This window comes from Struthio camelus, chromosome 7 (genome assembly GCF_040807025.1).
Source record: "Struthio camelus isolate bStrCam1 chromosome 7, bStrCam1.hap1, whole genome shotgun sequence".
NCBI lineage: Eukaryota > Metazoa > Chordata > Aves > Struthioniformes > Struthionidae > Struthio > Struthio camelus.
The window spans coordinates 42,582,561-42,608,044 of record NC_090948.1 but is presented as its reverse complement, the minus strand read 5'-3'; the positions used below and the strand labels follow the sequence as shown (position 1 = coordinate 42,608,044).

Here is a 25,484-nt window from a genome sequence, read left to right as displayed (position 1 = left end):
CTACAGCGCCTGAAGAATGAGGGGTTCATTTCCCACAGAATCTCTCAGAAGAAGAGGGAGGAAAAAAAGCATGATTAAAAACTCATTGACAGTAAGCCGTCTTGAAGAGTGAATACTTAACTAGACGTGGCAAGCCGTGGAAAAATTAATTTTGACTATACCGCAAATGCAGGATCATAGAAACAAAACACACAGGGTACAGCGGTGCGAGGCTTCTTGCAACAGGTATTGTCCTTTAATAGCCTGTAGAATAAATTTGGAGAGGACAGGGAAGTTGGGAGATACAGAAGCTTTCCTTTAGGCCTGCCGTTATAATTTGATTTGCAAATATGAAGGAATACCAACTGCTACAGCAGGAAAAAAACCCCAGCAACAACATGGTGTACGCAGAGGGTAATAGCGGGTATTGCCTCTCTTCCAGCAAAGAGGCTGGTCTCTGTAGACTGCCACGAGAACAGCGCTGCTAGGCCTTCGAGGCGATGCAAATCCTCTGCCGTGAACTGAGTAGCCAAAAATGTGCGTGCCTAGAGTTGTTTGATATTGCCAAAGTTGTTGTTGTTGTTCGGCATTTACAGCTCTTTCCAAGCAATCGTCCTTTTCAAGATTATTAGGGAGTAGATACATATACAGTGGGTGCATGGGTTTCTCTACCTGCTAATTTCTCTGCTTTCCTCTCATCATGACAGCAACTTTTTTTTTTTTTTTAAAGTTGCACAATCTCCCCAGCGACTGCAAAATGAGATACAGTAGGAGGGCTGTCTTTGATAATGAACCCCTGTCAGGGAAAAGACAGAGAGTGACAGAACCGGGGAAAAAAGTACTCCAGAGTACCTGAGCAGCCTATTAAACACTCGCAGCCTCTAGACCAAAATAGGGTGCCCAACTGCATTAACTCACCCCAGCAACAGTGGAGTCTACTAGTACATATTGCCCAACCCCATGGCTATTCAAAGGGAAATGACAAAAAAGATTGGCATGAATGGAAAAGGAAAGATTGTTTCGTTTTGGGGATAGCATGTTGTGGAAATTCAGATAAAATGGAGATGGAGATTCCTCCAGCACAATCCGTGAGGTCCTGTGTCTGCCAGGAGCTCCTTAAAAATGGTCCAGGTGCACGTTTCCACAGAAACAGATGCCGTTTTCCTTTTGTTAAGACTCAGGTTGCGCGTGGAAGATGAGAAAATGCTCGTCCGTAGTCAGTGTACACAGTAGATGGGCATGCGTCCCGTGGGTTCCCCACACTGACATCAGTGTTTGGTCCTGCTGCTGTCGGTGGACCACTTCCTCCATCTCTTAGCGTAGCTATTATCCTCTCGTCATAAGAGGTGCAAACTGTTTAGATGTGAAAGAAATGTTGTCCTTCACACTTGCTTTACTTCAGCCTCTTCGTCACGTGACAAAGGCGCTTCATCTACTTTCTGTATCCCTCTCTTTCCTACGCATAGCAGCCCTTAGCAGATAGCCAAGTAATGGTTTTGGAGAAAAAAAAAAACTTACTGCAAACCTCTTTCGGGAAAGCAAGGAGTTTATTTACCAGAATAAGCTCGATGTTGTAGTTGACAGAACTTTAAAACTGTAGGTACAACATTTTCAACCTCTCTGAGCTGAACAATTGCAAATGATTTTAATGCCTTTGTAGCTTTAGCTCAGCAGACAGGTCATCTGCAGCAATTGTAGAGCAAATGTATTCTCTTTTCCTGAAAGTGGCATTTTCTGAGCTGATTTCAAGGCCAGATGTAGGTGTAATTAAAGTGAGTGTGAGAGAACGTCGCTCTCCATCTCCTTTCTTCCTTTTCTCTGATATTCTTCAAGCTAAGCAAAACGTCCAGGAAATTGCCTGTGGAAAACTAGCCTTGACTTATCAATTGCATTGGTAATAGAGTAAGTATCGAGCTTCTGGAGAATTAAGCACACCCTTTCTGAACTTACTTTCCGCTGCTTCTTTTCTATTCGGTGTGGTAGGCACTATGTATGGAAAAAAAAAAAAATTGTTTATCCTCCAAATAATACCTATTCATCTGACAGAAGAGAGGAATTTGTATTTCAGTGCAAAGCTTGCAACACAAAGCAACTGCATCACTCAGCGTATTTGCCTCTCTGGCACAGGGATTGCTGTGCTGAGGCATCTAGCAACTGTATCAGCTTCAGGCCACCACTTGCAGTTGCCGTCACCAGTCACAGGAGACTATCTGACCGTCTTCTCCAAAATCTTATTTTTTCTCCCCAGCACGCTGACATACTCTCCAGCTGCACGGCGTCGGCATTGTGGCATTGCCGGGCACTTTTGAGACCCAATAATCCACCTAGCATCTCCAAGTACTGCTTGCCCAGGTGCACCAAGTCGCCTCTGGCTTTGCTCCACCACGGCCTCGAATAGTGATTTTGCTCGTGATCTGACACTCAGCATGCAACTTTATTACCGAAGTAGAAAAGCACTGTTAAGCAGTGAGCGATGCAAAATGTGGAGCCAAGCCCTCCTTCCCGCAGCTGCTCTCAGCCTCCTGAATTGAGTTAGGATTTATTCCCTAATCAGCCCTTTTTGCTGTGTTGACACGGGAGGTACGTGAAAGCAATGCCAGCGTACTGGGTTGTTTTTTTTTTTCTCCTCTGTAAGATCCCACTTAAACCGATGACAATCGGCTCTCAGGACAGATTTCAAAATGGGAAAGGTAATTTCCCTTTTGTGCAGTGGGACTATGTGCAGTTCTCCAGTACAGTACATTCCAGTTTCAGGAGGCAAAAGGAAGACAAGATAAAGGGTTTCACAGTAAATTATGCTTGTAAACTTTCATGAGTAAGGCTCAAAACAATTTTCTTAGTTCCCTGTTTAAGGCCGTGATGCCGACTGAGCCAGCAGTTCATTTCTGACACAATTTGTTGCCAAGTGGACAGCTGCCAGTTGCATAGCATCTCCAGCTTGAGTTGTTCAAAATATCGTTTTGTACCCTAAATCAAGTGTCAGATTATACTAGGTAAGCTTTAATCGTGGTTCTTTCAGAGCAGAGAGGCAGTGCTTTCCGACGGTGCTCTAGGACCACCCCACATGGGATAAAGAAAGGTCAGAAACATGTAACATTTTTCAGTCTTCGTTCCAGTGTGTTTCGGGGAATGCAGGCAGACTTAATTTCCTGCTACTGATTTATTTTGCCTTTTAAACTATGCCTACCCAGCTGGCCTCAGGCAGAGAATCCTGCCAACGGTCGCATTTATTTTTGTGCCGAGCAATAATAAAGGACGAAGGTTTTGTTTCTTAGTTAACCCATAAGGACTGTCTGCCACAGTCTGTAGAGCTAAGTGAACACCTGCAATGAACACCCTTTAAAAACTTAGGAAATGCACCTTGAAACACACTTAGAAAGTCAATAGCTACTTCTGTGTTGGATGGAGTACAGAAGATGTCCAGGAGCCTCCATCCGTGCATCCGTTCCGCTACCGAGTGAAAGTTGCTGACCGTGTTAGCGGTTTGTGACAGTTTCTATGCATGCCACAAGCTAGATGTGTTCTCAGTGCACTGGCATCTACGCCAGTATTTTTAGAGCAAAATCAACGCCTTGGATTACAGGCAGGGTTACTGAGGAGTCCTTGCTAGTTTAGGACAGGAATAGTCCCATGAGATGAATCAAAAGGTATGTGGTCACCTACATGTATTCTGCACTTTTGTGCAGATGGTGATGGTAGCTAAGGATGGATGTTGCTTCTGCCTAAAAGTCCAGGAGCAGCTACAGGTGACAGGGGGACTAAAGCTGATGTTTCTTGCCTCTTCTCACCTCCTTCAGAATAGGCATGTCTTTGCCTTTCCATTTGGACTGCGATTCACCTTTGATATTTTTGCACAGCTGTCTTTCCATATGTTATTTAACATGTTGAGGTCTCTGTTTGTGGGTTGATTTAAAAAAAAAAAAGGAGAAAGAAGGAGAAAAAGAATGAAGTTTATTGGCCTTTCCTTTTAAAATTCAATTACCTTATGCAGTCTTGAACAATGAAACAACTAACCAGGCAGAAATCCCTACCGAGAGCTGTGATGTCAGCCGCAGCATCTGGGATGCTGACATTTCAGTCTAAAGGTCTGCAGCTCCTCCTACTTGGGCTTCATGGACTTAGATGTCCATCTGGACCTGAAATGCCTCCTCATATGCTACCAGCACCAGCTTTGTTCCATAACTTGGAAATCAGGTTCGCTTGATCCTGCTTTTCAGGCAAGGGGACGGAATAAGTAATTTCTTGATGAGACTGAGCCCTATTTTCTGTCGTCTCTTCCATCATAAGTAAACAATGTCTCCAAAATCAGATGTCTGCTTTTCTGTTTTATATCTTTTCTCAGACTTCAATTTCACAAAACTGTAGAAAACAGAGAACGTATATTTGCATGGGTTTTTTTTGCCTGTTGTCTTGAAATTTATTTTCTTAGTTTTGAGTCTTCTGCTCTCCTAGTTGACTTTCTAATGTATATTTTCCCATTTGCAGCAATTTGCTCCTCAGATCTCAATTTTCATGTGAGTTCAGGTTCCCCCATGAAAACAGTCTTCAGAATATTGATCTTCATATGCAAATCTTTAAATAGTACAGGCAGGTTTTGAAAAAGTAAGACTCTATTTTAAGAATCTATTAAACATTGTCATGGAGAGAATGAGGGTATAGTTTTGTTTACTGCAGTATCAAGCCAACTATATGACACTGTTGTACACTTGAGCATTTTTTCGAATCTTATTCTTCTATCAGGGTTGTCATCAACTCAGCCTGAATTTATGACATTTCTTAACAGTGCAATAAATGTTTTCTCTTTGCTATTTCATAAGGGCATTTGTTCAGTAGTTTGGTTTCTTTTTTGTACCACTGTGATGGGCAATCTTGTAAGATTTTTTTTGATGAAAACCAAATATAATTTGGCCGTAGTGTCATCTCAGGTGTTCGGACACGTACTGGCCTTTCATAAACGGCGATAAATCTGTGTCATTGAATTTGTAACTCTGTGCCATAATCTGGATGGCGTTTATTTTGTCCGCAGGTTGATTTTCTGATTGTCTGTTCTATTGCTGTCTTAAAGCTCTATTTCTCTTAGGCAATTTTCCTTATTTGTTTACCATCCCAACTTTTCAATGGTATGATTGTGTAATTCATGCATGTGATATATGTAAGACATAATACATGTAAATCATACATGCGCTCACCTGCTGTTTCCCTATTTCTCACGTGTTTGCGCTGTAATAAATATGCCCTTCCACTCTGCTTTGGGTTGCACAATCTCCACCTCAATTTCTTTTTTTTCCACAAGAAATAATTGTCTCTAGAACTATGCTCTGATGAGTTCTCCCCCAGTCTGGGAGTGTGGCAGTGTGACTATAGCTAAAATTTGTCCAGATGTCTTGGAGTATTGTCTTCTCCCATCAGTTTAATCCTCGTTTGGCAATGTTAGAGTTGGTATAAGCTTTCATTTTTACACTTAAGCCCAGACATCATGTAATTCCTTTTCTATGTTTTCTCTTTGTTGCTGTTTTTAACTCTGCAGAGCCATTTGTTTCCACCAAAAAAAAAAAAAAATGGATGCTAGTGAGAGCCTGAATGATCACATTTTTCTGCACAGAGTTGGCCAGTTCTGTCTTCATTATTAAGTGATGCGCTAAATGAAAATCGGATTTATGAAACAAATAATGGAGGCTTCCAATTTTTCTGATTCTACTGTATTGTAGCATACATTAGTTTTACGCTAATAAAAACAAATCCGATTTTAATTGTGCTCACAAATATTCCATTAACTTCCCCAGGGATTTCTTTTTGCAAGGACACAGTCCTGTCGTTTGCTGTCACACCCTCTGCAAAGTCTCCAGACTTCCCTTTGCTTTTATGGCTGGGTTTTTCTCCGGGAGCAGCGGCAGCCGCTGGATTGCACACAGCCACTCAGAGACCATCTGTAGCTCGTGAAGCATCGCTAGAGTGGCTACCCTGCAGGCAAAGTGCCAGGACCCACTTGTGGGTTGGGTTTGGGTTTTTTAGCTCTCCAAAACGTGAATAATTTTACCCGCTTGTCTGTTACAAAGTGTAATGTCAAACCTCATTGGAGAGGGAAAATCTGCTTTATTTGGGGTTGCGTTTGCCCCTCTTCAAGGAAATCCCACCATCACCCCCCACTTCATGCCTGATGATCGATGTGCTTGAAATTAGCCCAGCACATCTGAGGACCTCAGTTTAAATCTGGAAGCGTAAGATTATGTTTACACCCTGTAATGGAGCGTGATAAAGCAACTGCTGAGCGAGCTACTCCTGGAATAGGCTCAGCAGAGCTGTATCAGCTCAGTGCTACGTTTGGGCTAATACCTCATGCAGATACCTTGCTAATTAGTCTGCCGATGATAGGCATTTGTAATTAAAGCAGGTTCAGCACTGCTTTCCTACCTTTGAAAAGTACATCATGTCTGTGGTGGTTCAGTCAGCATCAGACCAAACCTTGAGACTGTTGATGGAAGTCAAGCTTTTATGGAAAACAGAGAATAAGAAACTGAGGTATGGGAGGTGCGCTAATAGCTTAGAGGTCAGAGGAGCCTACATGGGGTTTGGAGAGCCAGATTCAAATCCTAATCTGTCCTGCCTTAGACTGAAGTAAATCTGTCTGGTGCATCCAGCATGAGCTATGTGTTGCTGCATCAATCTGGCATCTTGACCGGAAAGTCTAGCCTGGCCTGGGAAATCTTTGTCAAGGAGGAGTCTACGAAAAAGGGGAAAAAGCTGCCTTTTTGGCAAAAGAAAACAAACCTTGGATGTAAAGTTCCCAATGAATTCTTTAATAATTCTCGCGGTAGTTCAACACTCTTTTCTTGCTGTCCCTGTACCCTCTGCGGCTTTGTATTCTGTGTTTGCAATGTCTGGGTGCAAGTTTCAGGCTGGTTTTTATCTATTGCTTATGAGATCTGCTCTCTTCTCCTTTTTTTTTTTTGGTTTTCTGGTTGGATGGAACTGGGGCAGGAAAGTTTTGCGCAGTCCCATATGTGACTGAACACGTTTGCAGCACAGATGAATCCTAGTAAATCCTTGATTGATTCTTAGTTGATTCCCGGCTTTACGGAGGGGTTCTCCAGATGTTTATTGCAAGTGCTCTCCCATCACAACAAGTGAACGCTTAAAAATACGTCTTGGTTGACACAGGAAGATAAGATTTCCATTATAGATGCTGCTTTTATGGCAAACACTTAACAGGGCCTTGACAACAAGGGCAGCACGTGTACAAAATATATATGAAATAAATACAGCTGGTTTTATGAAATACAGAGAGACATTCGGTAATCAAGGGTTCTCTTATATTGCAGTGTTCCCACGTTCCAGAGCCTTCCCGAGGAGATACTTAGTAAGCTTGCAGATGTCCTCGAAGAGGTAAGTGCTTTTAATTTTGAGATCTAATGAGTTCATAGTCTGGGAGCCTCCTAGTAGCAATATCCAGGCTCCTTTCAGAAATAACTGTTTCACAGTTTTGCTCCCAATTACAGCTGACTGTTCCCACACGTAGAGACAGTGAGTGGAGCTGTGTGAAAAATGACTCCGTTTTACAAAGGCCTTACGTATTTTTAATTGGGTTTCTTTCCAGTTGGGAATGTAAACGATAATTTCCTGCGTTTTGCAGAAGGGAAACCTTCTGCCATGGTCCCTGCACTGGGGACCTGTCCAGAGGTCTTCTACTGATGGGTGGGCCGCGGTGGAGGAGGCATGTTTTGGTCTGAACGCCTCTGGGAAAGGATAGCTGTGTTGGCTTTTGTTTTTTTTAATGCTTTGACCAGCTCTAATGACGTGTTTCTGAGCTGTATGTTGGGGAAAGGAGGACGCGGAAATATTGTCGCCTTTCAAATTTCATGGGAAATCGTGGGAAATTTCGTGGCAATATGACACTTCAAGGTGAGCATAAGGGAACGGCTACTCCCATGAGAATTACAGCAGAGAAGGGCAAATGTAATGTCGAGATATTTGAAAGTCCTTATGGAGTTGTGCCACGTCTACCTGGTTATAAGCTAGTATCTCATTAGTGTCAGGCTTCTAATAAGCCTTTACTAAAAAACTTGCACTCTCAGTGAATGTGTAAAACGGATGTAAAATAGCTGAATTATATGGCAGGCAGTTTGTCCACATAGTTTGGAATTTATTCACTCAGTGCTCCATGCTGTACCTGAAGAATTATATATTATCAAATATTGCAGAAACTGTTAATAAAACCTTTCAAAATAGAATCTGATGTGATTTAACTGCATGAAATCTCTGTGTACAACAGTATTTTATTGCTCCTCATGTTAAAGTAGTTTTTTTCGCATATGCCTTGCCATCATGAGCCAGGCCTAATAACTATGTTTATGGAAAAATGGTAGTGCATAGTAGTAACTACCTCCTCTTTCACTGATTTTAAGAAATGAAGCTGCTGACATTTTTTTAAGTCAATGTTCAGGTCTTTTTTTTTTTTTTTTGCCTTCTTATTTAATGTACAAATAAACTCTGTAATCTGAACAAATTACACATCTGTCACACAGAGTAACTTCATAGATAAGCTTTATTTCCTCTACTGCAACAGAAATGTTCACGTTTAGAGAAAAGAGCCATATGAACTCAATTTGCTATGAATTAAACCCCAAAATATCTCAAAAGCACATGGCCAACCAGGAACAAATAGTTTAATTAGCTTGGATCACTGAACCAACATTAAGCTCCTTATCAAGAGTTAGGTAAAATGTATAAAGTCTACAGTACAACTTCTCCAGGCACAATTGCAGTTTCAAGGAAAAAACAAGTAAGAGCATAGGTGTAGAAATGAGGCACCTAACTATTTTTATAAACATTTGTCTTAAGACCACTCTTGTTGGTCTTTAAGTCATAAAACTTGCAAGATAAAGCTCCACGATTTTATCTTTACCTTGCGTTTTCTAAGAAGCTAAAGTGCAGAGATTAAGATGGATCCCAACTTGAAAATCAGGAGACAGCCAAACTGTGTAACGATGACGCTATGTTACTGCTCTGCTAAGAGGGGCTGGCTTCTTTTATGGTGGTTTGATTTCTCACCCAGAGCTGCATGAGGACAATTCTGTGAACTTAGATGAGATGCTACGTTGCAAGAGCAGCACGTTGTCCCTAGTCCGTTTAGGGCGACCTGCTAGATATCTCTTCTAAAATCAATTGCTTCAAAACGTAGGTCTTCAAAAATCAATTATTTCCTGCTTGGAATCCCTCTTGTCATTCACTATGTTGTTCTTTGTTTTAGCATACGACATTTTTACATCAACTATAAAATCACCTTACCACATATTTTGTGTTTAACAGTATCAAGCATATTGAAGCTAAGTGACAATAACTTTATTTTGTCCTGGCTGTTACTGTAACAAGGATTGAATTAAAGAGGCTGACTTGGCACAGTTTGAGACAGGGAATAATCTCTTAACTGTCAAGACTGAAAACAGTTTTTCTTCTGATATGATTCTGTGAATAATGCAGCGTTGCTCTCCTGCATTTTTTAAACAATTTCTAAAGACCGTTAACAAACCCAGAAGCAAGAAAGCTGTTTTAATTGTCCATTTTCCAAATCAAATGTGGAAATGGTATTGTGGAGACAGTGGGAAAAATGGACAAAGTTTTTTTAACGTTACATTTTAAGAGTTGATGGAAATGCTAAATTAACTTATTTAGCACAGATGAATTCAATGAGAATTAACGAAACACTGGGGGATTTCCTTTCCCCTTCCAGTGGCTTCTGGCTAGTATAAGATCACTCCCATCTCCTAGCTCTGAAATTGCTTGTGGCTCACATGCAGGTGAGAGTAGAAACTAATGTATTACTTTTTTTTTTTTTTTTTTTTTTTTTTTTTTTAGCAGCTCCAAACCTGTGCTGCTGGTGTTGTGTGTTTTTTGTAAAGAAGTCTTTTTGGCACAAATTCGGTTTACAGGTCTGTACTTTACCCCATTTCTGCATCTGATCACAAGAAGAGCCTGGCATAGCCCTTTTTGCAGTGCCCAAAGACTGGTTCCCTGTGTTGTTACACTAGATTAATTTCATTATCTTAATATTTCTTAGTGTTACACAAATATTTGTTAATATGGAAGGTATAACTGACTCTGTATTAACATTTCTTAGTAAGTTTGTGAGCAACTGCAGTTTCTTTCAGCGCCTTTGAAAGCTGAGCAGCCGTTTTAGCTCAGAGTTTGATTTAGTTTGGTTTTAATGCCGTCTCTGTTGGAACAGCTTTCCCTGGCCTGAGATTTTATTGCGTTGTTTATTCTCGTGCTTGCCAAACATAATGCGCAAATCAACAAGTAATATGTTTCTACAGCTCAAGTCTTAATTCTTATTTTGCCTGGGCTTTGTTAGGTGTCCTAAGGAAATGAGGCTTGTGCAATTGCTCTGCCTGCCTGCAGGACTGCCCAAAATAATTTTGTAATTGCTTGCCCAGGGCACGTTGGACACACAGGTGGAAAGATCAGTGCAGAAGTTCCTATAAATTTGTTTCTGGATAGGTAGAGCAGACTTAAATGAGTGCCCCCACCATGGAAGAGGCCGCAGCAGGAGCCTGTTGCGTGCCTGTCTTTTTGGCTTCTGGCCAGCCAGTGCCCATGAACCAGCTGGGGAGGGAGACGCAGGGAGAGACCAGGTACCGAAGAGAGTAGCTGTTTGGGACGACGAGCATCATGACCGAGGGCTGAAGGACCCAAATCTCTCTGCACCCGGAACAATTTGTTAGGTGGGGTGGTGCAGCTCGTCTGGCCTTTGCTGCGTATCTGGGACGTCAGAGGCGGCACGTATCACTGCAGCCCAGCAGACCTTTAAAAAAAAACGTAAGCTTGCGTGAAGACTCTAGTGCACGCTACGAAAACCCACAGTTAATGTTGATCCGTGCCCAGCACGGGTCTGTGAGGTCGCAGAAGTCTGCCGTGAGCCTGAGCAGTGGCCAGAGGTTTGCCTGGAAATATGGCCTGATCTTCAGTCCGGTGCAGCAGTAACCGGTGAAAGCAGCCAGCCAGCCAAAAGCAGTAGTTTCACTCTTGCACTTGTAGCATTATCCCCAACATAATATATAAAAATATATATATAGTTACATATGCATTATATATAATGTGTAATCTCTAGTTTTCCTTTCTCAGTGCCTGCTTTCTCGTGTTTTTCTTCCCTTGAAAAAGTCCTTCCTGACCTCCCCCGACCCCTCAAATGTAGGGCCCTGGTCTGCTCCTTCTTTCAAAACAAAAAACAAAAAAAAAAAAAACCCTGTAGCTCAGTTATTTTTGTCTCTGGTGTGCATAGTTACCGCTTTGTTCGCCGCTTAGAAGCGTTGGCCTGGTAGCGTACGAGTCTCGCTCTGCCCTGTTTTTGTAAAGAAATTTGACATGTTTACGCTTAAATATTGCAGGATTAATGTCATTAGAAAAGATAACAGTTAACAGGATGTATCCCTCGCTGCTTAACATAGCTGCGTGCCTTGCCCCCGCCACAAGTGCTGTACGTCTCCGACGTCTGAATACCTGTATCAGTTATGTAAATATTCTTGCTCTGGATGAACACAAATCTCCCTCAAAAAACAGCTCGTTCTTGCGCACTATTTTTATTCATGAACTGTCTGAATAACTGTAGTTTCCTTGAGTCAAAGCAGAGAATTTGTTTGAAAATGGAAAGATTTACTGTGGGAGAATAATAACTAAGATTAAAGTACTTTCTTTTTTTTTTTATTTTTTTAAATAAAGCTGCAAACCTCTATGAAAATGCAAAACCCTGACCTTCCTTTCCCCATTTTTAAAGGCTTTGAAATAATTTATGGCTGCCTTTTCTGAATAAAGAGTTTCCCATTGTCTTAGAATTTAAAAAAGTTGTGTACTTTTTTGCATTCAGCACCATTAATATGGTGAATGTCACTAAAATAAATGGATTTTCTGTAGTAAACAGTTCTTTGCTAAGAAGATGCAGCTTTCCCATTCTAGCACTTCATTATAGCGTAGACAGTTTGTAACAGATGGGAATAAACTAATTGTTTTAGAAAACTGTAAAATGCACCCGAAGACCCGTAGAATGACGCGCTTAGGAAATTACTGCAACAGAGGTGCTGTGCAAGTATGTGACAGTGAGTATCAAAATTTTGGGTCCCGTCCTGCCGCCCAGGCTGAAGGCACCAAAGAGACGCTGAGATCCTGATCTGCTCTGGGAAGAACAGAGATTTTTTGTCTTGGCACACAAAGAGGTAGAAAGGGTGATTCATCTTCGCTCACATGCCTGTAGTTAGTTGCCGGCTGTGTGACACCCAGAGGTGATGGATGGTAGAAAACGCTGTAAAAATGAGGACAGATAAGTCTCACCGTGCCTTACCACTTTTTTTTTTTTTTTTAACCTTCTCCTCTGCAGTGCTGACTGGTTAGGCTTGCAGAATAAAGCTCAGCATGAGCTGAATTAGTACTCCTAGTAGGAGGCGGGAGAGTAGCCCCTGAGAAAAGGGAAATTAGTGGGGAGACGGAAGGACAGGCAAGCTTGAAACGACGTCTAGAAGTTATGGAGGAGGAGGCAACTCGGTCCAAGAGTCTGCGTTCCCGGTGTGGCGGAGGAGGAGGAGGAGTGTGGGTCACTAGAAATGGCCACGGGCAGTGCTCGGAGACTCTGGCTAACACCTGCCTGTCTTTATTTTCTTTGGGGGAAAAACTACTTGTATTAGTTTCATTTCCATCCTGAGGTTGATTCGTTCTCTTGTGTGGCCTTTTTTCCCCCCCTCCTTTTTCAGGTATATCCTCCGTGCCAATCAAATGTAAAGCTTATATCCTTGAAAGATTTATGTCTAAAATCAGTAGTTCGGGTAACAAGACTTATAATTAAATTTGCTCGACCTTCTCGCTTTTGAGATTGCTTCCAGTTGCTTATAGTTTTGGTGAGTTATCCATTTATCTAAAATTATTCATTGCGGCCATTGGCCTAGAGGGGATTTTATTTTGTTTTATTTTTTCCAACTGAAACTGCTAATCCTGTTTCAAAGAACAAAATTGCTTTGCCCACATGTCAGGGATGGACTTCTCTTAGCTCCCCGAATACGTCCCAGTTTGCTTAAGTTACTTTCAAAAACCCTGCGAGACCTAACTGCAGACCTACCTAGCAGAAATTTGTTACAGTTTGCTAGTGTGTGTGTGCATACGTATACATACATATATATATATTAAAAAACTGTAATATGTACTGTTAAGTACAGATAATTCCCCTGAATCAAGGATTCAAACCACTTCATTAACAAATACCAGGTTTTAATTGCTGTAACTGTAGAGCCCGGCACATTCAGTTTGGCTTAGGAGCGTGTAAGGGCCCTGACACTGCTGTCCCCGTCATGCTCCAAGTGTGCGTTTGGGAACTTTTTGTTCCGTAACAAATGTTGATACTGCCAAAAAAGATTTTTTTCTAATTCAGAGTGAAAGCCACAGAGCAGTTTAGGGTGAAAAACTGGCGTTATTTTGGAACCATTAGGAGAGCATGTTACGGAGGTCCAAGTGCCATTAATGCACTTTCTCCAAAGTCGAAAGGCTGTGATTTGGCAATGCTCTCGGTCCCAAAGCTCGGTAGCGCGTTTGGGCATAGGCACAGGAAGCTGCCAAACTATTTGAGCAGTACACGCTGAGAGAAATGTGTTAAATGCTGTGGGCATATTATGCCAAGCCGGGACTCTGTGCTCTTGCAGTTCGCTGGCTGCATGCAGGGCACGTTTCGGGAGCCTGATGTGCGTGCTGAAAGCACAGATCGCAGTAACTGTCTTCAGCCATTGCATTAATACCGCTGAAAATTTATTTGGTGAGGGTTGCTTGCCGCTTTTTTTTTTTTTTTTCCGTTGCGAGAATGAACTGAGCAAGGCAAAAATGGTTAAAGAAAAACTCCAGCTCCATGACTAGTGCTCGACCTTCCTTTCCAGGTTCTCATGATGGGCTGCGAGCTTAAAGTTGCCTTGCTTAGTTCAGCTTCAAAAGCTGGCTTGGTCAAACGTGCAGTGTTTTGGCAGTCCGCATGCTAAGAAGCAAACCTTCCTTCTTTCTCCACCTCGCAGCTAATACGTAACAAATTCTTATGTTCCCTTTGTTAAGTGTAGTCTAAATATAGTCCTCCTTTCATGAAGAACTGCAAGGCACCAGCGATTGGAGCAGGAAAAATATATAGTGTTCATTAGCCTTCAGTATACTCAGTAGTCGTTCCACCTGTCTTTCAGAGGATGCTGAGAATCGTTTGCAGGTGAAGGCAAGCAGGTGCGTGTAATCCTTCGGGGGTCAATCCTCCAGGTGGCAACGCTCTTCTAAAGGAAGAGTTTGGTGATAGGATCTGATCTTGTTTAGAAGCACAAACTAGATCTGAGGAGAATTAGAAATTATGGGGTCGAGTGAAAAGTTTAGGCTGAGAAACATCAGTAGTAAAAATACTTCTTTGTATGTGTGTCTTACCCTTTCAGATTAAAGCTAGCCAGCTTTAAAGCTAGCTCACTAGCTAAAGTGAGGTATATTTACCTAAGGAGCTATGGGATAGCGTTAGATGCGTGCTGGCTGGGGAGGAAAAAAAAAAGTCACCAAGATTCAATTAAACATGGACAGAATTTCAATTGCTGATATTTGCTTTGTGCTGGTCTTAGGCGAGTTTTTTCACAGGGCGTTCATGAAAGTGGAGCTTTGTTTAGACAAACGTTCTAGGAGAAAGGTGTTCGGGGTCTACTGCACAAAAAAACAAAATAAAATGTAATAGGAAGGAACCAATGTGCAAGAGTACAGTAAAGTACTCGGTCACCGTTTCTAGATGAATTGAGTAGAAGAGCGTCCTTGTCCTACACATATGACAGACCTCTTCTGACCTTTAAACGTATGGAAAATGGGCTTCTGAAGAGGGTCTCGTACTTGGTGTTATGGACTTGACTCCTTCCTAGCAGCTCTGAAATTCCTGTGAAACTTAGGCATGTTTTTCTCTATAGGTTTTGTATGCGTATTCTGTATTTTCCACAGCAGCGTGCAGCTGTTGAAAGAATTCAAAGCAATTTTTTCCAGCGTAAGAGAGAATGCTAATCTAATCGGAAGATTAGATCGACTGATCAACTTTCGATTTTTGTCTAAGTACGAAATGCAGATAAATGTGCGTGCTTAAATACAATTTTAAAGGATGTGGGGGGGGGGGGGGGAAGAGAAAAACTCGGTTGTTTCTCTGTGCCTGATCACATGACCGTATAGTGATGCTCACTTAAAAATTACTGTAACACTTCCATTGGGATAAAAGGCATCATTTTGATAGAAGTTTGTTTTTTCCTAGTTTTCTTTAGTCTGTTGTGGGCACTCACCTTTTAAAGGCAGTTACAAACATGCTCGTGTTTAGGTATGCAAATATGCCCACAGCAGAGGAATGGGCTTGTTTAAATCCGAGTCCCAGAATCACAGAATGGCCAAGGTTGGAAGGGACCTCTGGAGATCATCTAGTCCAAGCCCCCCTGCTCAAGCAGGGTCACCTAGAGCACATTGCACAGGATTGCGTCCAGAAGCATTCCCCAGTCCATGCAGATAGCTGTCAGGAATCTGATAGTCTATATCCATCTTATACCTAACATTCTGTGATTTCCTTATTCTCCTCCAACAACAGAAACCAAGAAATTATTGTGGTTGAAGAGGAGACTTGGAGAATCCATCGAGATTGCTAAATCATCTGACACCCTTGAAGCACAAGCGATTAGATGCTAGGAGCGCGTTTGGGAGACTTTCCTATATATTTGCCCTGTTTTTATTCTTCCCAGCACACGCCCTTCTGGCAGATGTTGGAGAGGGTATGGAGCTGGGCCAACCCTTGGTCTAACGCAGCATGGCCCATTCTTATGTTTACCATATACCCTATAGCATTCATTGGTATATGAAGTGACATATCGGAAGGTTTGGGGATGGGACGGTAATGGAACTTCATAGCATCTGTATTACCCAAGTTAAGCCTCATTGAAACAACTTTACGACTATGCCAACTCCTTCATATGAGTAATGTACAAGTTCTTAAAAATTAACTGCTGATGAAGTAGTTTGCAAGCAAAATCAAAATTTTGCCAGGTAAATGGCTCAAACTCCCTCTAACTGGAGCCTAATCGCTTACTTGAATTTAAGGCTCTGTTCCTTCATTTGAAACCAAATTGAAGCCGTGCAGGACAAGTTGTCTGTTACGAAGAAAGCTTGCAAACAAGCCGAGTATGTCATTTAACTTGGTCATCCTGCTGAAAAATGTACGTGATTATTCCGATGGTTTCCATGGCCACTCCACCCTAGCGGAAATGAAAACCAGAGAAGCGAAATGAGACCGCCCTGCTGTAGGGCGCTCCTTTCCTCGACTTGTTTTGGAGTTGGCATGTGGCACCCGCGATGCGCCCCGCTGCCCTGTCTGTCCGCAAGCAGAAAGGGAGCGAATAAAATCTCGCGGGAATAATCTGGGGCAGAAAGCGAGGGGAGGGAGCGGTGTGCCTCAGAAGTGCAACCTGGTGGGAACACCCAAGGTAAATGCAGCAAAACGTCTATATGATGCGTGCGCTTAAGAAAAAAAGGGTACCGCTCTTTGGAATGAAGGTGCTGCAAAGTCAAACAACTTTGGGGATTTTAGCAATATTTCTAAGGAAAACCTAAGCCTTAGTATAAATACGGATTTGTTAGGACAGTGTCAGGAGATTTCAGTATCTCTGTCCTCTCCAAAAGTCAGATAGCGTGATGAACATACAAAAAAGAGACCTTGTGTCCATATGATCAGGCCTTTGCATGAGTTATGTGTTACATACCATGAAAGAACACCTCACCCATGTAAGAGCTGCTTCATTCGGGTCCCTGCAGACCTCTGCTGAGACTTGGCTGAATTTAACAGGCAAAAACACACAGCTTTCCTACAAATGGGAGAATTTGTGCCAGGCAGCCAAGGCTCTGCATGAGTCCTCATCTTGCAGTCAATAGAGACAGAAAAGCTCCTCTGAAAGTCCCTTTTCTTACTCAAATTCACATGGGCTCCTTGCTGGTGTTGGCATGAGCCATTGCCATCACTGGGGATTAGCAGGGTGATTCATCTGTTAAACAAACCCACCAGCCCCTAACCACGCAAGGAGTAAAAAATAAGACTTTCAGCCAGATCACTTCCGTGATCCTGCTTGTGGCACAGGCAAATGGAGGCTGAGGTTGGCGTCACTGAAGAGTTCTTATTAGAGTTGACGTTATTCAGCTCAACGCAAAGAGTATCAGTCTTGCATGACGGGTTCCCAGACATCGCGGGAGCAGGGAATGTAGGTCGCTGGATCTGTTTCTGCTGTTGAGCAACGCAAACCTCGCAGTCACAGAGGAGCCCTGCCAAATATATTTTACAGTCGAGGAACTGTGCTATCTTTTCAACTACTTAGATGAAATGAATTTTAAAATCTCGCAAGAGCCAAATTGCGTTTAGTTTGAAAATCCCAATTGCTTGAGAGGAATCTTTTCAGGAGGCTTTTCATGGAGAGCTGGATTCCTCCAGAGGCGGCAGGAATTTATTATTATTTAGTTGACTGTCGGAAGCTCTGCTGCCCTTTTTTCTGGGCTTATTTTGTAAACTGTAAACAGGGGTTCTGTTTTTCCAATGCAAATTGGAAAATCCATTGAAGTTAGGGCAAAGTTTCCAAGGAATCCAGCTGGAGAATTGTATCTCCTGTGGCCGTTTGGAGTGCACGCGTGAGCATGTGCATCTACGTATTTGTAAAGAGACTGTGAATTTAGGCGAGAATCCCAAAAGCCGTGCAGAAGGCTAGGAGCTTGGTTTTTTAAAAAGATATTACTGTCAACGTTAATGCAACGTGGCAGCTTGCCGTGCTGTTCCAGAGCACGGTCCCGTAGTTTGTATAATTGTCTTTGCAGGGAGCCCGTTATTTAAATGGATCAAGAACAACGAATTGCTTAACTACGGGGGCGTGCATCCCACGTGTAGAAGCTATAGACTGCTATTTTGCATGAAATATTTGCTTTTCTGTGTTCAGTAGCATGCAAAGTTAAGGGCGTGATAGCCACTTTGTAGATACCTGTGAAAACTACACCTGCGCTTTGCAGTAGAAATGCCGGCGGCCCCGAGAGGGAAGGCGTGGAGGTTTCAGTAGGTGTGGGATCCCGCTGCCTAGCGGCACCGGCGTTATCCCGGAGGAACAGCGTGCGCCCGATGAGCGTGCTCAAGCAGTGAGGAGCCGCCCAGATCGCTCTTCCCTGCCGTGGGGAAGCAGCATGCAACTCACGGCAGCGTTGCGCCGTTTGCCCTCCCGAGGGTGCAGCTCCAGCGGAGGCACCCAGAGCCCAGCCTTAAAAATCTGTATCATGGCCTTTGAATTCCCACAGAATATGGCAAAGATAGTAGAGTTTTGAAAGCACTTCATAGAAATAGCCAGCCCCAAAGCTGTTCCTCCATGGGGAGCCTCCTGTTGCAAGCCCGAACTTTCAAGTGCTTTTTTTGTCCTGGGAAACCTTTTCTTGCATCATCTAGAAGAGTTTTGTCTTGACCTGTTTCTCGAGTGTCTCCTCAGTATTTTTCCATTTTCAGTAATAAGGGGTTGAGCGGACTTCAAGTCCGTTTTGTGATAATTCCCTGATAAGGTGCGAATTTATAAAACCACTGCATTTGAGATCACCGCATTCAGCTTATATAGCTTTATGGACGTACATGCTTGCTGTTTGACGGGGTCAGATTAAAACCAACTGTGGTCTGTCTGGAATGTATTTTTGTGCTATCCGTAAATAGTCTTCAAACTGTCTATCACAGCTATTAAAGAAACGATATAAAATTGCGTTTTATTGCTAATCTTAGATGATCTCTAGCAGGTCATAGATATGACAAAAGGATTTAAGTAAATCTGTAACTGAGCATTTGCACTTGCAGATTTGCAGACTCTCCTTGGGAAAGAAGCAAGGTGAATGCGAATTTTTCACCGAATATAGGACAGCAGGGAGCTCACAAAATGAAACTCATAAGATCCAAGTAAATGTCTCCTCTGTGAGCAGGCTATGCACATAATTTTCCTGTATTTTGCAGTTTTAAGCTGTATATGTGTTCCAGCAAGCCTGGCTGCCGAGAACCCGTAGCGGGTTTGTGTGAAGAGAGGAGGTCAGGGGGAGAGGTACAATAAACATCGTCCAGATAGTATCATGAAATAAGCCTTAAAAAAAAATCTTCTAGCTAGCTAACTAGCATCATCGTTATTTTCTAAGTTACAGCTTTCCAGGTTATACCATCAAAAGGAGACCAGTATCCTGAGAAATTATTTTTTGTTTAGACCGTGCCCATGCATGCTCTGCGTGAGTCAAAATGCGGTGTCCAAAATTGTATTCTCAGTGGAAAGGAGCTCTTTTAACAGCAAAATTGCTGTAGTAGGGTTTGTTTTTCAGTGTTTTGTTTTGTTTAGGCAGAGCACATACAGATTCTGTTTCTCTGTGCGTTTTATAGAGACCTCGGTGCCAACGAGCTGGTGTTTTCCCTTCACTTCTCATGTTGACCAGCTTGTCTCTGTTTTCTTACGCCCCTGGAGTAGATGAATTTTCTTCGCGCTTGCTAAATAAACAATTGATGATGCCTATTGTATGCTGCTTAGAATGAAAGGCGGATTAGTGCTAATGACCAGACAGATAATATTTGGTAAATCTCTTTTTTGAGGAAGAAGCAGCAGCAAAAAAGAAGGGTTGTGAGAAAGCAGAAGCAGTAGTACAGGGTAAAGAGAAAGTCAAGACCAGACCTTGCTTGGTAGGAATTTGGTGATTTTTTGCATATATTGTAGCAGAGCCCTTGTTCCTTCCAGGTAAGGAGGAGACACAGGCCGGAAAACTCTTCTCTGCCATAATTCATAACTCAGATACGGGTTGCTACTTGAGTATCTGATGATCTCTAAAAAGAGCAAAACACATTAGGTCTTATGATGAAGCCCAAGAGTTTGCGCACACCAAAACACTCTGGAATTGGTTCAAGGATATCCTGCTTCCCATGACTGCTGCTGCACATCAGTTTTGACACTGGTCAAAAGGGACCAGCTTTTACCAGGTTTGACTGAGGCTTAGCTGAGACCGAATCAGGGAGTGTCAAGGCGGTGCTTGTGCGGATGTGTCGAGTTTCATGCATTTTCAGCCCTAAATTCATGCTCCTGCAAAACAATAGGTTTCAGGTGCCAGCTCTTCATGTGCCTGTGTTGAATCTCCATCCCTTCCCCTCCTCACCTGCACGAGCTGGGGCTGGCTGGCTTGATCTGTGCCATGCTAAGCAGCTGCATCGGATACATGAGGACTTTGAGCAGAGGAGAGGTATGTGGCACTGTACGCCAACTGATGTGGCTGATGCTCAGAGTCACCTAGATCATCTCTCTCTCCAGCTGCAGCCTGGAGCCGAAGTCGTTTCTCTCCATGTGACGCTGCCAAAGGATCTGGCTCGTGGGGGCCTCGTGGTGACAGGCTAGTTGAGAGATCTAACTGAATGACCTGCATATTCTTGTGGTCCCAGACCTAACGGTACTTCTTTTCTGGTATAAAATACAATGGAAGAGTTAGTTTTACTCTGTCCGTCAGTAGCTTTTGTTACCCCCATCTTCTCTTCCTCTGGCTTTGCTGTGCCGAAGGCAATGGAGTGAGCAGAGGAATAGCAGTTGCCTTCTGCTGCAGCAACCCGCACGTGCTGCACGATTCTCATTTGCAGATTTATGGGGCCAAAACCTATGTCCGTGATGTCTCCCCATGCCCCGGTTTTTCCCAAGACTGCAATGGTGATATACCCTTTCTGACATGACAAGTGGCTGTGTGCCTTGCAGAGCGTGTTGGGTCAGAACCGAAGCTCTAAGGCTTCAGGGAGTGACAGTAAAAACAGTGGCGGGGACAAACTACGATTTTCAAGTTATACATGTTTTCAGAAAAGGATCATTCTGAAATATTTGAAAATGTAAAGCTCTCAGGTAGAGGCTGAGTGACCTGTTTCTGAAATCTTCAAAAAAGGAGTTTGGGGTTTCCGGATAAATTCTTGCTGCTCCTAGATATAAATCCCTTTTGGCTGTTACTCAGGCACTGTAAAACTTAACTCTTTTTGGGTCGTACTGTTTTGACAGAGTGAAACGTTGGGAAATGAGGTAAGAGGTGCAAGATAGAAACTTGAAGCTCTCCATTCACTGTGATGTATAACGCCTGCGGCTTACTTGGAAATTCAAGTTTGCCCTCCCTTCGGACTGGTATCTTCCTTTCTTCATGCTGACTCTGTCTGCTGCATCCTGACTTGCTCGTGTTCAATGGGAGAAATAATTGTAGTGCTAGAATTTCACTTGGCTTCACGTTTTATTTTGAAAGTTTTCTATGGCCCTAATCGTAATCTTAATCAGAGACGGATGAATATACTCACGTTCTCATCCAGCTCCTGCCTATTTGCTGCCTTCTGGCTCTTTGCTTCACAGAATGGGAAGAGTAGTTGATGGGAAGCTCTGCCTGCCTGGGAAAGACTGAAAGAATTAACCCTGACTCAGATGCTTTAACTGAGGCCACTTGGCCATCACTCATTACCTCCAGCTGGGGATGGATGGAGGATTTTTGCCACTTTTTTCTTCTAAGGAGCAACAGCCTAGAGGCTGGATGAGCTGGTAGCACAACTTTAAAGCAGCCTTGAGTCTGCTCTAAATACTAAACTGCTAAAATAACTGAACATATTTATATTATAAATAATAACTAAAATTCTCTGCAGAGCTCTCAGACTATTCTTTGGATAATGGTGTAATAAATGGTGATTATTTGAAATACTAAATGAAGAGTGTGATTTGGTCCAAGCTCCTGCTAGTTTCTTCTTTCACCTTGGTGCAACCACAGCCTGCCCACTCTGATGTGTTGAAGGGGCTCGGCAGGTCTGGTTATGCTGGCTTTGTATTTGTTGGGATTTTGGGGAAACCTTTGGTCACTTGGTAAGCGTCTGTCAAGCGCTTTATGCCAGGGTCAGAATTTAAGCTCTCCAGTTATCTAAGGTTTTAAATGGAACCAGAAAATCGAGCTCAGAAATGAAAAGGAAAATACTATTCTAAAAAAAAGTAAATTTCCTTCTAGTGATATTAGTATCAGCAGCCAGGAATGGTCTACCAACATGACGAACAGACTACAGATTTGTATAACAAATTCACCTCTTAAAACAAACAAACAAACAAAAAACTGTGACTACTGACTTCAAGATGAAACAAGGTTGTGTAAGATTAATGAACCACACACCTAAGAAAAAGGGAATTAACACCCCCTGAGTTTCCGTTCCCAGACATATATCCGTACCAGTCCAGGGTGCCTTCTGCCCCCTAAGATCAGGACCAGCAGCAGGACCAAGCAGGCCCCACTGGCAAGGAGCACCTGAGGGTCTGGTATCAGAGTCCAACTAGTCAGTATAATTTACAGCAAATGCCTTAACGCCTGTCCTCCTCTGCAGACTGGAGGTTGTTAAGGGCCATGGGAACTGCTCAGCCCCTTCAGATCCAAACTCCAGACCGGTTTGGGCAAAGTCTTGCTGAAGGCTGCTGATGTCAAGGTAGAGCTTGGAGGACTGAAGTGCTCGATTCACTGCACTAAACGCTGTGGAGCAGTCCATACTTTGCACGTGATTTTAAAAAGCTTAGGCCGTCAGTCATAGGCAATAGTAGTGGACTTGTCGTTTTGATTCACCTCTAGGCCTTCACTCTCTGTAAAGAATGATCCCAGATTATAGTTGTACCTATATTGCACTGAGAAATTTCCATCACGTTGACCTTATCTTTTGTTAGAACAAATCAGGATTTCTTGAGATCTGATTAATGTGTGGATGCCAAGGGTGAAAACAAGTGAGAAGTGTCCGTGTCTTCGTTTCTGTTCTGTCAAGAGGGCCTCCTTCTGTGAGTTTGTTTTCATAGAGGTTTCCAAAAATGCCTATTTTTGCCCACACATCACTGGATAAAGGAATGAATAAATGCATATACACATAAGCTTCATTTTGCGGTAGTAAGCTTGCCTGACTTGCTTCTTTTTTTTGTTTTCAAGAACCAAAGAAACAAAATCCAACCTTATGCTTCTTTGAAAATGTTACGTGATTTCAAATCTCCGACTGGCATGAAGTAGGAAAAACATGAACTGATTTTAATAAAGCTCCTTTTGAATTGTTTTTGATAAAGCTCCTTTTATCTGTAAAGTACAGACAGTGCTCTTTTTATCTATAAATGCAGAAAAATATAATTAGCAATTACACTAAAAACAAATATTAATTAACCTGATGGGCGTTTTCCCTTTGATTCAAACTTACTTCTCTGGTAGTTTCTTCTATAACGTTGCCCACAGTGACACCTACCGGTGTTTTCAGCAGCCTGGCTTGCAGGCTGTATCCTCACAAACAGTTCATGCAATGGAAATTAGGGAAATTAGGACAATCGAGAGAACAGCAGCTGTATTCGTGGAGATACCTATGGCCACCCAAGGAAAGGCTCTCCACCCCCAAGCCAGGCTTTGCGTTCTTGTTCCCTTCTCTGTGCTGGGACATCAATCTTGAGTCTTAATGCGCTGTCTAAAGAAGAGACTATGGCAAAGGAGCCAGTTAGTTAAACCTCAGCTTCTGGTTAAGAAGATTACGCATTGAAATGGGTAGATACCCACTTCCACAAAGCTCGGTGATTTATGAAAATACACCAGAGTTTGCAGGTGTTTCTTTCTGCCAAGAGTTTATTTTCTTCAGGAAATAAACTTCCTGGTGCTCCTCTGAGTAGCTTTCATGCGTGCGAATTTTTAAACATTCAGTTAAGGTCTCGGGGATGTATTTGAAATAACCTCTTATTTCCTACCAGCGGTGTGGTATTTGCAGTATCTCACCATTGTAATAATAGTAATTGAAAAGTGTCTTTATGATAGCAGAAATCCATTTCCTCCTTAATCCATGAAATGGTCGGTATTGGATATCTTAATAGATAACCACAAGACTAAGCAGCTGGAGGAAGGAAGGAAGGCATCAGAAATGGAGTTACTGATGTGGGAAAATTGAAATGGCCTCATTTCCATACTTCACAGAATGCAGCAAAACAGCATTTGCGAGAAGTTTTACTATTTACATTTTTAATATGTTGTGGGTTGGTGTTCTAGTTAATAGGGAATTGCTAGTGAAGCTTCCCTAAGTGACGTTTCCTGCCGCTGGAGGGGTCGGATCCTGTCTGTCAGATCTGGCTCCGGAGGGCACAGCAAATCCCAAGGCTAATTGCTGCCCCGCTCGTTCGGGTTTTCTCGTTCTGCTCTTAGATGGGAAGCCTGTTTCTTAATTGCCAGGTGCTTCATCCTTCAACCTGCATCTACCAAAATCGTCTCCCGACCTCCAGCGTTAGGGCAGGAGTGTTCGAGCTGCAAGGAGAAAACATGAAGTACGTGCCAAGCATTGATGCTCCCTTACTAATTTAAGTAGCAGGGGAACCCTTGGGTGTTTTTTCGGCCCCAGGCAGCCCTGAGGTGGCAGGCTGGGAGCCTTCCCCGAGTTGGAGATGTGGAGCTCAGCCTATGTTTCCTGAAATGCAGAAAGTTGTGTACTTGTAGAGTTGTTACGTTACTGGATAGCCCTTTCATCCAGCACATTCTACCAAATACAGAGGCTGGATGGTGGAGTAAGCAAAGGTCAGTAGGACAGTTTGTTTGTTTGTTTGTTTTTGTTTTTTAAACCGAGAGTTTATCAGCCACTGGAACCGATTGTGTAGAAACGTGACAAATTTTCATCCCATGCAGCCTTAGGATTGAAATCGGACTTTTTTCCAAAAGTGAAACTTTTTGGTGTACAGGTTGTAGGGTTAGATAAAGAGGGGTTTTGTTTTACGTGCTTTTTTATTATTATTTATTATTATTATTATTTTGCCAAAAATGCTGAGGATTAGATGATTCACATGGTTCTTTCTGGCCCTAGAAAGGTATGAAATTGAAAAATTTGTTCCTAATCTTCAAAGCTTTCAGAGAGCTGAGCGTCGCTTAGAACATTTGCCTTTCTTTGCCAGGCCTCAGGCGTTATGGAAATAAGTGCATGGGACTGTATTTGAGTGTAGTACCCAGAAGCTTTCCGGGATCTGGCTTCGGACCCTGGCATGATAGAACCAGGATGAAACGCCTCCTCGCAAAACGTTGTCTTCACCGTTTTGGACTGCGCATAACTCAGTATTGCTGCAGTATGTGATAAGGGAAAGAGTGTATTTGTCTTAAAGGCTTAAGAAATTTCTGCCTGACAAGTAAATCCTAACAACTGGTTATAAAAGCAAGAGGAAACGGCCAGCATCTCTTTGCCTGCGTGGTTGAAGTAGGAATAGCCTGGGGGAATGGCTGCTGTGTTTTCCAGTTGATTCTGGGCTTTGTTTTATGGTCTTCCTGACTTCCTTTACAATTGTGCAAAGACAGCTTTTAAGGGGGGGATGGGATGGGATGGGATGCTAAGTTTCTGCTAAATAAATACAGCTAGTCATTAAAGCAGTATTCCGTTAAATATTTTAAAACTGTAAAATCTGAAGGTCCTGATCTTTTTAGCGCTGGAACTGAGTCAGGGT

The 25,484-nt window shown here is 42.7% G+C and overlaps 1 protein-coding gene across 4 annotated transcripts in view; it reads left to right on the top strand.

Moving 5' to 3' along the window:
- PRKG1 (protein kinase cGMP-dependent 1) overlaps positions 1-25,484 on the top strand; it is a 543,168-nt gene that overhangs the window by 356,892 nt on the left and 160,792 nt on the right. For all 4 annotated transcript variants that reach the window (XM_068951109.1, XM_068951107.1, XM_068951111.1 and 1 more), the window contains exon 5: positions 7,299-7,362. In XM_068951109.1, coding sequence (XP_068807210.1) covers positions 7,299-7,362 — 64 coding nt within the window. The remainder of the gene's footprint in view (positions 1-7,298; positions 7,363-25,484) is intronic.